Genomic DNA, 13086 nt, shown 5'->3' on the forward strand with positions numbered 1-13086 from the left:
GACTTGTGGCCAGTGGTGATCACCCAGGTGTGTGATGTTGGTGCGGCGGGGATGTTTAGGACCGGTCTGGCTGCAGTGTTTCAACATTTTGGTGCTTCCTGGGGTGTTTCTGGGTGACACCGGTGTAGAGTGTGTTGCCGTAGTCTAGTCTGCTGCTGACGAGGGCCTGCTTAACAGGCTTCCTGTATTCAGCAGGGATTCACCTGAAGGCTTTTTGGAGCAATCGGAGCATGTTGAAATGTGACGAGGAGACCGCGTTGATCTGGCTATTCTTCAAGCACGCAGAGTCCAGTATGATGCGGAGATTGCGTGCATGGTCTGTGGGTGGGGTGTTCAACATGCAGTGCGCCACCAGGAGTCGTTCCAGAATGAGGACTACTGTCTTGTCTTAGTTGAGCTTAAGGAAGCTGTCTCTCATCCAGGTTGCAGCGGCTTTCATCCCTTTGCTGTGCTTGACTGGTTTGAATGCAGCATCTCCATCAAATAATGTGCTTGTTGGCAGATCATCATGCAACAGAATGCCCTTGATAAATTCAACCCTTTATTTTGCTACATTCATCTGTACTTGCAAAAGTTGTTTTTTCATAACCTGCTTCGTGGCGGCTGGTTTGACGAAAATCTTGCTATGGCAATAAAAGCATGGAAGTTTAGCTTCAGTGATTGTCAAACAGCTTTTCCTCTTTCTATACAAATCTCTCTTGCTTCAGTTCTGCATATAGTTTCAATCCATGTTGTAGGACACCTAGTAGACGTATCATTATCTACATTGTTTGGTCATGAAGTTGTGTAGTCGCACATGCTTGGTCATTTCAAAGGGGGTTTCTTGCTGTTGCATTAAATGAAGACTTTCAACATGTTCATTCAAATGTTCCCCTCAAGTTTGTTGTGAGGAACAGTTCTACGATGGTTCATTAATTTTTTTATTTGTCATCTCACAAACATTTCAAATAGAAAGGGCTTCATGGTAAACAAGCTGCAATTGAGTAACATTCACTTTTACATGTCTGATCAACAGTTCCCTTAAGAGTTTTTCTGTGATCTCTGGATCGTCTGTTCCAGTTTCATATCTGGAGCCACTGCATTGAACTTCCCTCCCCTCTGTCTTTACCAACAAAATGTCTTTGGATTAATTTTCTGTAGAGTTATGGTTTTTCCACTCCTAGCTTCATTCTTTCCAAATACCAGGACCCATATCTTGGGTAGTTTATGCAGTCGAATTCGCAAAACACAGTATTCTGTGGCTCCACAGTCTTCACGTTAAGTTCCCAATCCGCATGTACCAAGCTTTTTTCACTAAAGATATCATTTGTAAAACATTTTCCAATTCTTTCAAAGTTCTAATTTTTCTAATTTTTCTTCATTGTTTAACAAACTCTACAAACTTGGTTTTCAGGCTTTCTGATTTTGAACTGAGTGTATTGAATATTGCCTCGCTTTCCATCATGTCTTTTGAATGAAGTGCACCCTGTGCCTTGTTCACTTCTGAGATGAGCTATGCGAAACCTAATTTGTTAATCTGTTCCAGAAAGCACTCAAACGCAATGTTTGTATAGCCTTACATATGAGCATCCCTTGTAACAAACTAACATAATGCGTTCTACTCTATACTGACTGGACAGTTTTTCTTCCAGAGATTTCAGCCTCAATAAGTTAATTATCTATGCCTCATCCAGTGAGCTTCCTGAACACAACTTTTTTCATGTGAAAAATGCTCATCATTGGATAAAGATCATGAAATTCTTCTAGATTGTTAATCATGTCCACTACAATACATTAAACACCTTTATTGTAGAAAATAGGCAGGCTAGGCTGGTCTTCAAGCTGAGCACGCATATTTAGAAAATTATTTACAATCATCTATACTGTCTGGCAGTAAGAGACTGGAGATGTTATGGCTGATAACAATCCAACCTCCTTCTGTGGGGTGGTATTCTGGGAGATTGGAGCATGAATTCCAGCGCACGGAGGAACTGGCTTTTTCTTCATCCTATCTATGATTTCTTCTGTTAAATCAGCTTTGCGAACCGCAGCATCTGGTAAAAGATCCATGTCCCCAGTCGCCTTGAAACGTTCTGGTAGACTGGGATGTGTTGATGGTGTGTAGTGATTTTGCACACCTTGGCAAGGCAGTCGAGTTATAAGTTTGCAGCTTCATTTGTTTATGCCTACAGCTGACACAGCTTGTTTCCCAGTAGCTTCCTCATTAGTACAGTCTTGAAAAAGCACCATTGCAGTATTGTGTGTCCTGGATGACCAGACAAAGGTGCCGTCTTCACATTCTAAATTAACCGAAGCAGCAACTGCAAATACTTTCCTGGTAAAGTGAATTGGAAGTGGTGTGCTGTCGGATTAACAAGATTTTACCACATGAGTTGCTAACAAGATCCTGCTCAATACTGTCATAACTTGTTGATACACCAGTCCTATTCATTGAAGTGATGAACGCCCTACTTTTGCACATGTCATAGATCACATGGTCTGTCGTGTGTAGTGGAGTTTTCTTTTTGCTGTGATGTATTTCATGAAACATGATTTGGAAAAGACAGTACATTTGCACAGCTTCAGTTCATGGGATTGTCTTCCACTTCTTCGCTTATATCTTCAAAGCCATAATCAATGTCTACTTCTGTTCCGAATTCAGGAACTTAAGTTTGTACCAGTTGCTTTTCTGATATTAAACAATGATTTAAAAAACGTTAAGACCACATCAGGCATTCTTGTTGCTCTGAGGCATCACAAAAGTTGTCATTCAGTCCAAAATCCAAATCATTCAGGATGTTTCTTACAATGGTTCCTGCTGAATTGACTAAACTTATTTTGGCAGCAAGAACCTCAGAAAAAATGTGAGTTAAATCAGCTGAGAACACGAAGTGGCTCGTTCTTTCTGACTGACAAAAACAAATTCTTTATTGCATATTCTCACCAGAAAAATCTTGATTTCATTATTATGGATCAATACAGTTTCATCTATGTTAAGCCATTATTTCCCTGATTTCACGGAGTGTGAACCTGTAGGCAGCAGTTTTCAGAGTGCAAACTTCACTAAATACTGTTTTACCTTGCTGCTGGGACCTCACTGGAGTTTCATATTTTTTAATGCATGCATGCAGTTCGGCTGGGCATACAAATATGCTGCAGATTAGATCAACTCGTCGACTGAAAATTTCTTCTTGGAAGAAATTACCTGCAGATAAAAACATGTTTGCCCTTTGAGACTCTCATACTCTAGTACTTTGATCAATCCCATTGGCCCTTGTTCTAGATAAACCACAGATAAAACATTAAAGATCCTTTGCTCTTTGTCAAGTCAAGTCAAAGTCAAATGATCTTTATTCGGATTATCAATACATCCATAAAAGTACATACAAGATAAAAATACATTTAAAACAATTTAAAAACATATATATATAGATGGAAAACAGATTTATCAAGTTGGGTTTAAGTAGCATATGTCATAAAGTGCGAAGTGCATGTTATAAAGTACAAAATGCATACTAAAGGGAGAAACAATGGTCTATTAACAAATTTAGACACAAAATTCAGATTATGTACTCCCGAAATAAACATTTATATCAAAATAGATATACAACTAAATCAGTAGGCAATTTACAAAAATAATTAAGTGCAGAAAAGTGCAACAGATACCATAATACTGATATCAGTTATCCAAACTCCATGCATGCCCTCGATTTCACACATCTTTTTATAAAACAACTCACAATATATATAACTTCGTCGGTATGCAACACTTGGAGGAATTTTAATGCGAGATTAAAGTCTCTAAGATTATATTTACAAAGGATCGGCCTTAAGTATTTACAGGTATACAATTTGTAATAGCTACAAAAGAAGAAATAGTGCAATAAACTTTGTTTTCCGCCCTGAGAGCAGGGGCAATCCAATTCTTCTAGTTTTTTATTATAGCCAAGGGGGAAGCTAAGCAAATTGACTATGCTTCCATCGCGAAACCTGAACAAAAGGCTCCGATTCCACTTTCCTATAGGTATTGACAAGTATCTATAAAAACTATTCAAATTATCACAACTAGAGTCAATAATAAGCTGATATCTAATAACAGCAGGTTTAATAGACTCAGATCTCAGTCGATCCTCTTTATATAGGTCTAGTAAAGCCCGTTTAATGCTATTCTTATGAGCGGGTACAATAGAATTCGGGGAACTAAACAAAGAACCTTGACCCACGCTCTGCAGGCTATTCTTGACTGCATTTAACCAAGGTATGTGATGGAAACTATCGCTTAACAAACAGTCAGATATTATACTGCGCGTTAAGGGCGCTGCTGGATTTAACCATACCTTGATCCAAAAAAGAGCAGGCCTAGACCTAATAAAATCAGCAATATAAGACAATCTCAGTTCGTTGTGACAAATAAATGTAGAGGCGCACAGGACTCCCCCAGCACCCTCCTACAAAATCTATTTTCCTCCGACTGCAGACCCGTGCTTTTGCAGTAACCCCACACTTCTGCTCCATATGTCCCAGTTGGCCGACATAGAGTACGTTATATGTTAAGTAGGGGTGTAACAACATTGGCCAGTTTCGGTTTTCGGAGGGATAAGATTGAATTGATTGATTTGCCAATTTTATTTCTCGCATGTGGCTGCCATGAACCTGAGTTGGAGAATAACAACCCTAAATAGGGGAAAGTGCTAGTGCATTTTAAAATATTGTCTCCGGATTTAATTGATGTAATATTGTACTTTTTTTGGTCCGCAGTTCATGATGAAGGATTTTTTAAAATTGGTATTTAAACCAAGATCGGACATAAACGCAACAAACCCAGAAATTAAGATGCGTAAAGCATTCGGGGTACGCCCCATTAGTACTGCGTCATCCGCATAAAGTAAAGTAGTAATGGGGGAACCATTTATAATTGGGACGTCCTTAGTAATCCTACTCAAAGTGCTACTCAACCCATTAATATATAAAATAAAAAGCAGGGGGGCCAGTACGCAGCCCTGTCTAACTCCTCTGCTAATAAAAACATCATTGGACAGATCGCCATCATTATTGATCCGTACTCTCGCTTTTAAGTCCCTATGTAACTCAGAAAGAAAATACACCAGTGAGTCATCCAAACCATATTCGAGCAAAAGTGACCACAACCTAGAACGATTAACAAAATCAAATGCAGAACTCAGATCCATGAAACCTAAATAAAGAGGGGATTTTTTAACGATAATGTATTTAGCCATAATCAGGTTTAAATTTAGACACTGTTCAACTGTGCCTACTTGGCTTCTAAATCCCAGTTGACTGCAATGAAGAACATTGTTTTCTTCAGCCCAATTCCTTATCCTTTTGAAGATTACCCTACCGAGGACCTTTAACGCTTTAAACGTGTTATCGATCAGTGAAATCGGACGGTAGCAGGCGGGGTCCGACCTGTCACCTTTTTTAAATATTGGTACGATTACACTATTCGACCAGGATTTAGGAATTGTGCTTTCACGCAGGTTATTAAATAAGTTGCATAGAAGAGGGGCCCAAAAATTAATTTCTGATTTAATCTGGTCAATAGAAAGACCGTCGGGGCCGGGTGCTTTATTACTTGCACTATCAATTATCGCGTCCTCAACCTCCATTAATGAAAAGGTCAGAGGTTCGGCGCTATTAAATAGGGGGGCAATTACTAGAGAGGTGGCTGATATTGCGTAAATTTGAGAGAAATGCTCAACCCACGCCTCACCAGTTATGTTGCAGTTAATTGGGTTAATGCTAGAGCCAAAAGATCTTAATAACTTCACTTCTCTCCAAAAGCCTGCTGTGTCCTTTAGCGTGGCAGTACGTGTAAGAGATTCCCAGTGATTAATCACCAGAGCCTCAGATCTAGTGTATAGGGCAATTTTATATTTTGATCTTAGATCTCTCACCAATCTCGCATCCCTAGGGTTGGTTTTTAATGCAGCCCTTAGGTCCCTATTGGCCTTGGAGCATGAAGAATCAAACCAACGGGGACCATGAACTATATTCTGCCTTGCAGGTTTAGAGGATTCTGTTTTAATGGCCCCACATAAGTTGCCAAAAGCTTCAGCCACGACACTACTGGGACTCGTGTGTGACAGACAAGTCTTTACTACCTCGGGATATTTTCTAATTACTCTAGCTAGAATATCTTTATTGTCTACCCCTTTCCACACTAGTCTTAATCTATCGGTAGAAAGTGCCAGATTTTTTGGCCCACACTCTAACTTTGCTGCAACCTTCATGGTCTGTGGATTATGTAAATGTATTCTAAGCGGATAGTGGTCACTATAGGCGGAACAGATGACTTCTGCTTTTAAAATTATGTCGCTTAATGATGGGCATATAAATATATAGTCTATCGTGGATGCACAACCATGACCCACAAAAGTAGGTGTAGTTATGTAATTTGCACTTGAACCCACAACTTCCATTACATTCAATAGGTCACGAGAGGCTAAATGATTTTTCAACTCTTCACCGTTTTTACATGGTGGGCTGCTACGATATATATGGGCATTAAAATCCCCTCCAATGCAAATACCATCGAAGGGCCCATACTTATGCCCTTCAATAATGTCGTCAATAAAAGTAAACAAGGAAATAAAATTATCATTAGGATGAGTTACAAAATTATTATTATAAAAATTAATAATGCACAGTTTCAGTCTATTAAAATACTTAATGGCCATAAAACAGTTGCCTAAAGTAGGAATCAGTTTGGTTTGCACCCCTAATTTTATTTTGGACCAGATGGATAGGCCCCCACTAGGCCTACCCATATGAGAGGGGGAGGCTTTTGAATTATAACAGCAAAAACCCTCCATAGAAGGTGACGCGGTGCACCAAGTTTCTTGTAACATCAATATATCACAGTTATTGTCAACCCAATTTAGCCATTCTTTGATTTTCAATTTCGATTTTAGTCCCGCTATATTCCAGCTTACAAGAGATATTACGGAATCCGAGGTCATTTGTTTAGAAATCGAATTTTTTTTTACTCATAACAGGTCGAAGTGAATGTTGAGAGACAACCTGAGATGCGGGAATTAGTGACAAAGATGGTACAACAGAGTTAGGCAAAGATGGTCAGTCTTGCAGATCTAAGTCCGACAAAGGAGCAAATCTATTGAACATCTTAAGAGGAAATGGGGCCGGTTGAAATTGCATAGGCGGTGGCTGAAAATACATAGGTGATGGGTGAAAGGGCATTGGTTGTGGTTGAAATTGCATAGGGGGAGGCCGGGGGTGTCTTGCCATTTGTCTGTAGAAATAACACAAAGGTAACATGGTGGCAACAGTAGAAATGGCAGAGCAATTGCTGTTTCTGTTAAGGTTTCTCACAGTCCCTGGGTTATGAAAGTTAAGAACTATGCAATCGCCTTCTTTATCTTTGGTTAAAGGCCCGACCCAAGAAACCCTACGGACCGATAAAATCTCTCTAGAGATATCATAACCAACGCCTTTATGTTTAGTCAGCCAGTCTATGCATTTGTTTCTCAATTGCACCCATGATTCCCCCTGGCCCTCCCTCAGCTGTGGTACACCTGCAAGAACCAAAACATAGGGGCAAGCATCAGGAGGCAGGTGTAATGCTGGCCCCTGATGTTTAAAGGCTTTATTTGACCCTTGTTTACCAATAACCTCACTATTATTCACAACAGTTGAACTTGGCGCTGTTGTTGGTTGGGTAAAACCATTCTTGTAGTTCAAAGCAGTATTGGTATAATTGGCGACAAGGGGGGTTATAGTTTTTCTTGGGGCGGGTGTAGGGGTAGGCCTAGTAGTTGAATCAGGGTTTATCAAATGTGGCCCTCCATCACTAGCTCTTATTGGAATTGTAGAAGAAGCAGTGGGCGGCGGTAAAGTTGGGATACTCACAATCCCGTTCAGGAGAGTAGTAGTTTCCTGTTTCTTTACTGACAAGATATTATTTACAGATTCCAATTCTTTTATAAGACGATCAGCCCTGATTTGGTCCAGGATGACAGACCCCTTCTTTTTTGTTTCTCCGTTTTTGACCAAATTGTCTAATCTATCAAGTCTTTTAAAAACATTATTAAACTGACTGATCATTTGCTTTTCTATCCGGTTAAAAATAGTATCCACTATGGTTTCTATAAGGTTCACATTCTGTCTTGAAAGATTATAGTTGTCTCCCATTAGTGTTGTTTGGGTCCAGACAGTGTTAAAGTTCTCACTCGAGTGAATAGTAGATGCGGCAGAGTTACTGCCCATATCTGCTTGATCTTTATCCTCCGTAGGAACATTTTGCGCCCCTGTAGATTTATGTTTATTCCACAAACTTTGAGGTGTGGGCTGATTTTTAAGGATTGACGATTGTTTCCTTTTATTAGTACTTTGCTTAGTGGTGCCTCTTTTACGTTTTTCTCCTCCCTGTTTATTGCTACTAGATTCCAAACTATCCAGGGTATGAACCTCATCCGGAGAAGCTATTATGATAGTAGGAACATTTTCATTTAGCAAGGCTGCAGGGGATGGAGATATAAGTGCCGGCTTTAAGGCGATAGCTGCCGGTGGTGCGGAGGCAAAATCCTGTGCTATAAAGGTGACAGTGTTTTCGTCATCCAGGACAGTGGGCACATTAACAGGAGGATGTGATGGCTTAACAACAATAACTGCAGGGGTTAAGTGCATACTCCCATTAGTGCTACTTGTACTGTTTGTTGTTATACTCGATGTATAGTTGGTGGAAAATGGACCCATAGAGAACCTCCTCTCAGTCTCCACAATCTCATTAAAGGCTGTATCTATCAGTGTCTCGAAGGATGTAATGAGGGAGACGGAGGTATCAACACCCTGGGTAGAAACATCAGCATTATTGACGATAGGCGTATGATCGCCCATTTTAATATCCAAGTACAGTGCTCACCTAAGGGGGGATATCTTAGGGACGTAGCCCGACCCGTCCCTGGTCGCCGGGCTGACGGCCACAGACGGCCCGCCCTCTGCCCGGGCTCAGCCCGGCGACGCCCGCGCGCGTCCCGCGACGCGGAGGGAGCGTCCTGTTTTAATAGCGCCTCCGGGCGCGCAGCGGCAGGAAGTGGCCGGAAGTGACCGCTAAGCCCTCTGGGAGCTGTAGTCTCCAGCCGCCGCCTGCCGCGATGGAGTGGAGCGGCAGCGGCGAGACCACAGCGTCAGGGCCCCAGAAGCGGTGATGTCCAGCAACAGTGACAGCAGTGTCAGGTAAGGGCTCCCAGTCCGTTAGGCTGCAGGCAAGAATGACCCCCGCTCCACCGAGGGAGCGTCCTGTTTTAATAGCCTTTGCTCTTTGATCAGTTGTTGGAGGTGGACAAGGGGAAGCCATTGATCTTCTAATTGGATGGGAATTGGTTTTGGTTGTCGTCACTTTCTCAGAAGACTCCGATTCTTGAGATTCACTGGTTTTTGCTATTTTTTTGTTGAATATTTTCCAGGCTTTTTACCATTGTATTTGACTTGTTTCGCTTGTTAGAATGATCAAATATTTTTTTTTATCTTCACACATCAGTTTTGGTCTTTTGTGATCTTTGTCTTGTTCTGTTTCGGCAGCATCTTAAACTCTCTTCTGTCCAGCCGCAGTTGATCATTGCCTTTCTTTCGGATTATTTTGGTGGATGAAACATTTTTCTTTGAGAAGTCCTTCAGATTTTGTAGCTAGCTACCCTGTCAGGAGGTAAAGGTCCTCTGATACCACCTATTTTGATCATGTTTACGAATTTGAATCAACGGAAAACCTGAAACAAAAAAAACTAGTAAAATAAATTACCAATGTAATCCCTAAAACACATTATAAAGCCTCCTTTTTAGGTCTAGCAGACCTGCGTTGCTGCTCGCTCTGCGATGCTTCTTGTATTCGGGAAATTTCAGAAGTGGAGTTTAAGCCCCACCCCCTTCTTTCCATTGGCTTGCGCCCTCGTTCATGCTAAACGATGGCTTTTCATTGTAAAGGAGGCTTCTTAGTCCCTCCTTGTTACCGCCCTGTCTCCTTTTGGCCCCGCCCACCCGGACTGGATCTTTTACTTGCAGCATTGCACATTGTCTTTTAATTACTGGATGAGCACTTTTTTTTTTTAATTCACGCAATGGCGTACATGTAACACATCATGGAGGCATCGTAACCTCGCTTGGGAACATATTCCTAGAAGAGCGCCGCAGCCTTGGTAGAGCTTGGTATATGGAATAGATCGTTCAAAGGAGCCCTGGAAGAAGCGATTTCAAGAGAATGCCGAATCCGCGTGCAGCCGAGGAGACAGATGAGCACGAGCCTGTCCTGTCACCAGGCGTGCTCAGGGGTCAGATCAGGCACGCTTTAAACCCACGGGCCTTTTCCTGGGGCAGCAGTTCCTGCTGTGAGAGGGCAACAAGAGTGTTCTTTCCCTCCCTCCCCCTTCTCTCTTTGTGAGAGGGCCTTCGACATAACCTAGCTTTCTTTCCTTCTATAGGATTTCCCGCTCTATCCTTCTCTTTATCGGAGTGTGAGCGTGACTCCACGACACTCACTCCGATGGAACAGTGACCCCCCCTCTATTGGGTTATAACACTTGACTTGGAGCACTGGACTACAACAAGCTCCTGCCCCTCGCCCCCTTTACTTGTTAGATTTAGTAATAGGAGAACCTTGACTAGTTGAATACTCAGAGTTGCAGCAGAGATTGGCCCGATTTAAACAGCAGTGTGAATCAGATGTTTCTCCAGGGTGAGAGAATAGGGTGGGGGGTGTTCCAAAGCTCCAACAGGTGCGGTGAATAGGTTGGCAGCTGTACCCAACTGGTGTTTCTATGATAAATGAGGCTATAGAGTTAATTGTTAAGTAACGTTCGATCTGGAACTAGCACAGTACCTTTTTGGGAGAATTTACAAACATGTGATTCTCCTACCTAAGAACAGAAATTAACACAGCCAGAAATAAGCAATTCTTAAACAGTGTTCATTCATTGTATTTAATTTATAACGCTCTTATGCAAATGTACTATAAAACAGCCAGAGAAATGGTAAATGAAATTAGAGTGGTGGCACAAAACCGAATTAGAATGCAGAGAAAAAGAAGTCACATTATTTTGTTAATGGAAAGTTCCTAGAAAAAAACACATAAATGTGTATTTCGTTAACGAGACGCAATTTGTCAAATGTCTTTGCAAGGAGTGGCCAATATATGAGAGGTTATGTGTCTGGTGCTATAAGAAAAAGCATTTGCATAGCCAATAGGTCTCGCATTTTGGACCTTGTATGTTTAGCCATGGATTTTTGACATTGCAAATGACAATGCCTTTGATTTTTGTTTTTAAAAACCTAAATAAAAGGCATTGTCATTTACAATGCCAATAGCTTAAACTTGCGTAAATGGAGACCTATTGCATTGCAAATGCTTGTTGGAAAATGGCAAACGGTTGCTCGGAGAAGTTATTTTCTCTCTAGAAGACTACTTGACCCCCAAAACCTTTGTTTTGACACCAACATGAAGTATATAGGTTTCATGGTTCCTGAAATATTACAATATCACTGCAACACATCTACCATTTAAAAAATGTTTTTCATAAAAATTCGGCAGGATTAGCAATGTCTACCCAAGCTAAATTCTCTAATGATACAAAAACACAAATCAAAAATTTAAATCCTTGACAACATATATATTTTTTTTACAGAGTATATCAGGGGATAGCACAAAAAACTGAAGAGTAATAATATCAAGATGAATCGCTGCTGTTTGTAAATTTTTATTTTGAGTCGTAATAATTATGATTGTATCAGACTAGCTGTTTTGGTAAATTTTTATTGAGTCATAGAATCACATTTTTCCTAGGAAAAAGTTTGGGATTTATGAGCTGTACTTGTGCATGTGCTGGACCATAAATAGTGAAATTAAAGTGAAAAAGCATTATTTTGCTGGCACGGATTTAACCTCCAAATTGCAATGCTTAATTCTGTCATTTTGCTCTTAGCATATTGACCCTTTCTTCTGCTTCTTTTACAGATAAGCCTGAAAATTGGGATGTCTGGTATGAAAGCAAGTTTGATGACTGTGATAAAGAAGCTTGCCTGTCATTCTCAAAAGAAATTCTCTGTTCTCGTACTAATGTGGACCACAATTACTATGCTATCTGTCAGAACCTTTTGTCCAGACATGCAACTTGGCGTGGCACGTCTGGAGGACTTCTTCATGATCCTCCGGCAGAAATCACCAAAGATGGTCGTCTTGAGGCCTTACTGGATGAGTGTGCCAATCCAAAGAAGCGATATGGTCGATTTCAAGCAGCAAAAGAGTTGCGTGAATACCTTTCACAGTTCACCAATAACGTGAGGTAGTCCCGAGGCACCATAGTAAAACTGTCAGGATTCACTTTAAAAAGGGGAACTGTGAAAAAGACTGCTTATTATAAGTCACTAAGTTCGATATTTGTTTGGAGAGTACATATGTTCTTTACGAAAAAGATGTGCATTTCCCGCTTGATCTGTACACTGTGCTCCTTAATCGAACAGATGTGCGAGCTTGTTCGACTTCAGCATCCTGGAGTCTAGACTTCTTGCTTAAGGACTTCTGTATCACATGATACTTGACGTAACACTGCATTGGTATCCATTTTGTGAAGCTGATGCCTTTACTTGGATTGTCAAGTTGGACAAATGGCCTGTTTTATAGGCCCTTATTTTCTTGTCAGTTTTTTTTTTTTTAAACACCATTTGCGTCCATGAAAAGTAGCTTGTGTTCTCCTCAAATGTTGTTAACCGTTTTTCTTTTTGCAAAACCTAAGAGCATGACTTTCACGTTAATTGTAAGGATTAAATGCTGCAACACCAGAATGTCTGTGTAATGTGGATACAGCCAGTTGCAGAAAAGAAAACTGTTCATTTGTCCAAACAAATCTGGCTGGAAAGTGGCTCCTAATTTTTCAAGTCTAACACTGCTTATCTGAACAGAAGTGTATAATTCTCTCAAATGCCTTCGGCTATTATCTTTCTCGAGGAAGTCGATTTCAGCTTTCAAAACGAAGTTCTCTAATCTTTAAGCTTTGACTATTAGGCAGTTGTTCTGTGCTACAGTCTAAATTTTATGAAAGTTGCCTACAGTCGCACTCACTTCAGCAGAGCACGTTTTGTAAG

At 40.7% G+C, this 13086-nt stretch overlaps 1 protein-coding gene across 2 annotated transcripts in view; it reads left to right on the forward strand.

The window, feature by feature from the left end:
* The window catches only part of DIPK2A (divergent protein kinase domain 2A), a 78457-nt gene that overhangs the window by 60253 nt on the left and 5118 nt on the right, over positions 1 to 13086 (forward strand). For both annotated transcript variants that reach the window (XM_078666431.1, XM_078666430.1), the window contains exon 3: positions 11960 to 13086. This exon is cut by the window's right edge and continues 5118 nt beyond it. In XM_078666431.1, the coding sequence (XP_078522557.1) occupies positions 11960 to 12291 (332 nt within the window). In that variant the 3' untranslated portion in view covers positions 12292 to 13086. The remainder of the gene's footprint in view (positions 1 to 11959) is intronic.

This window comes from Lissotriton helveticus, chromosome 11 (assembly GCF_964261635.1).
Source record: "Lissotriton helveticus chromosome 11, aLisHel1.1, whole genome shotgun sequence".
Lineage (NCBI taxonomy): Eukaryota > Metazoa > Chordata > Amphibia > Caudata > Salamandridae > Lissotriton > Lissotriton helveticus.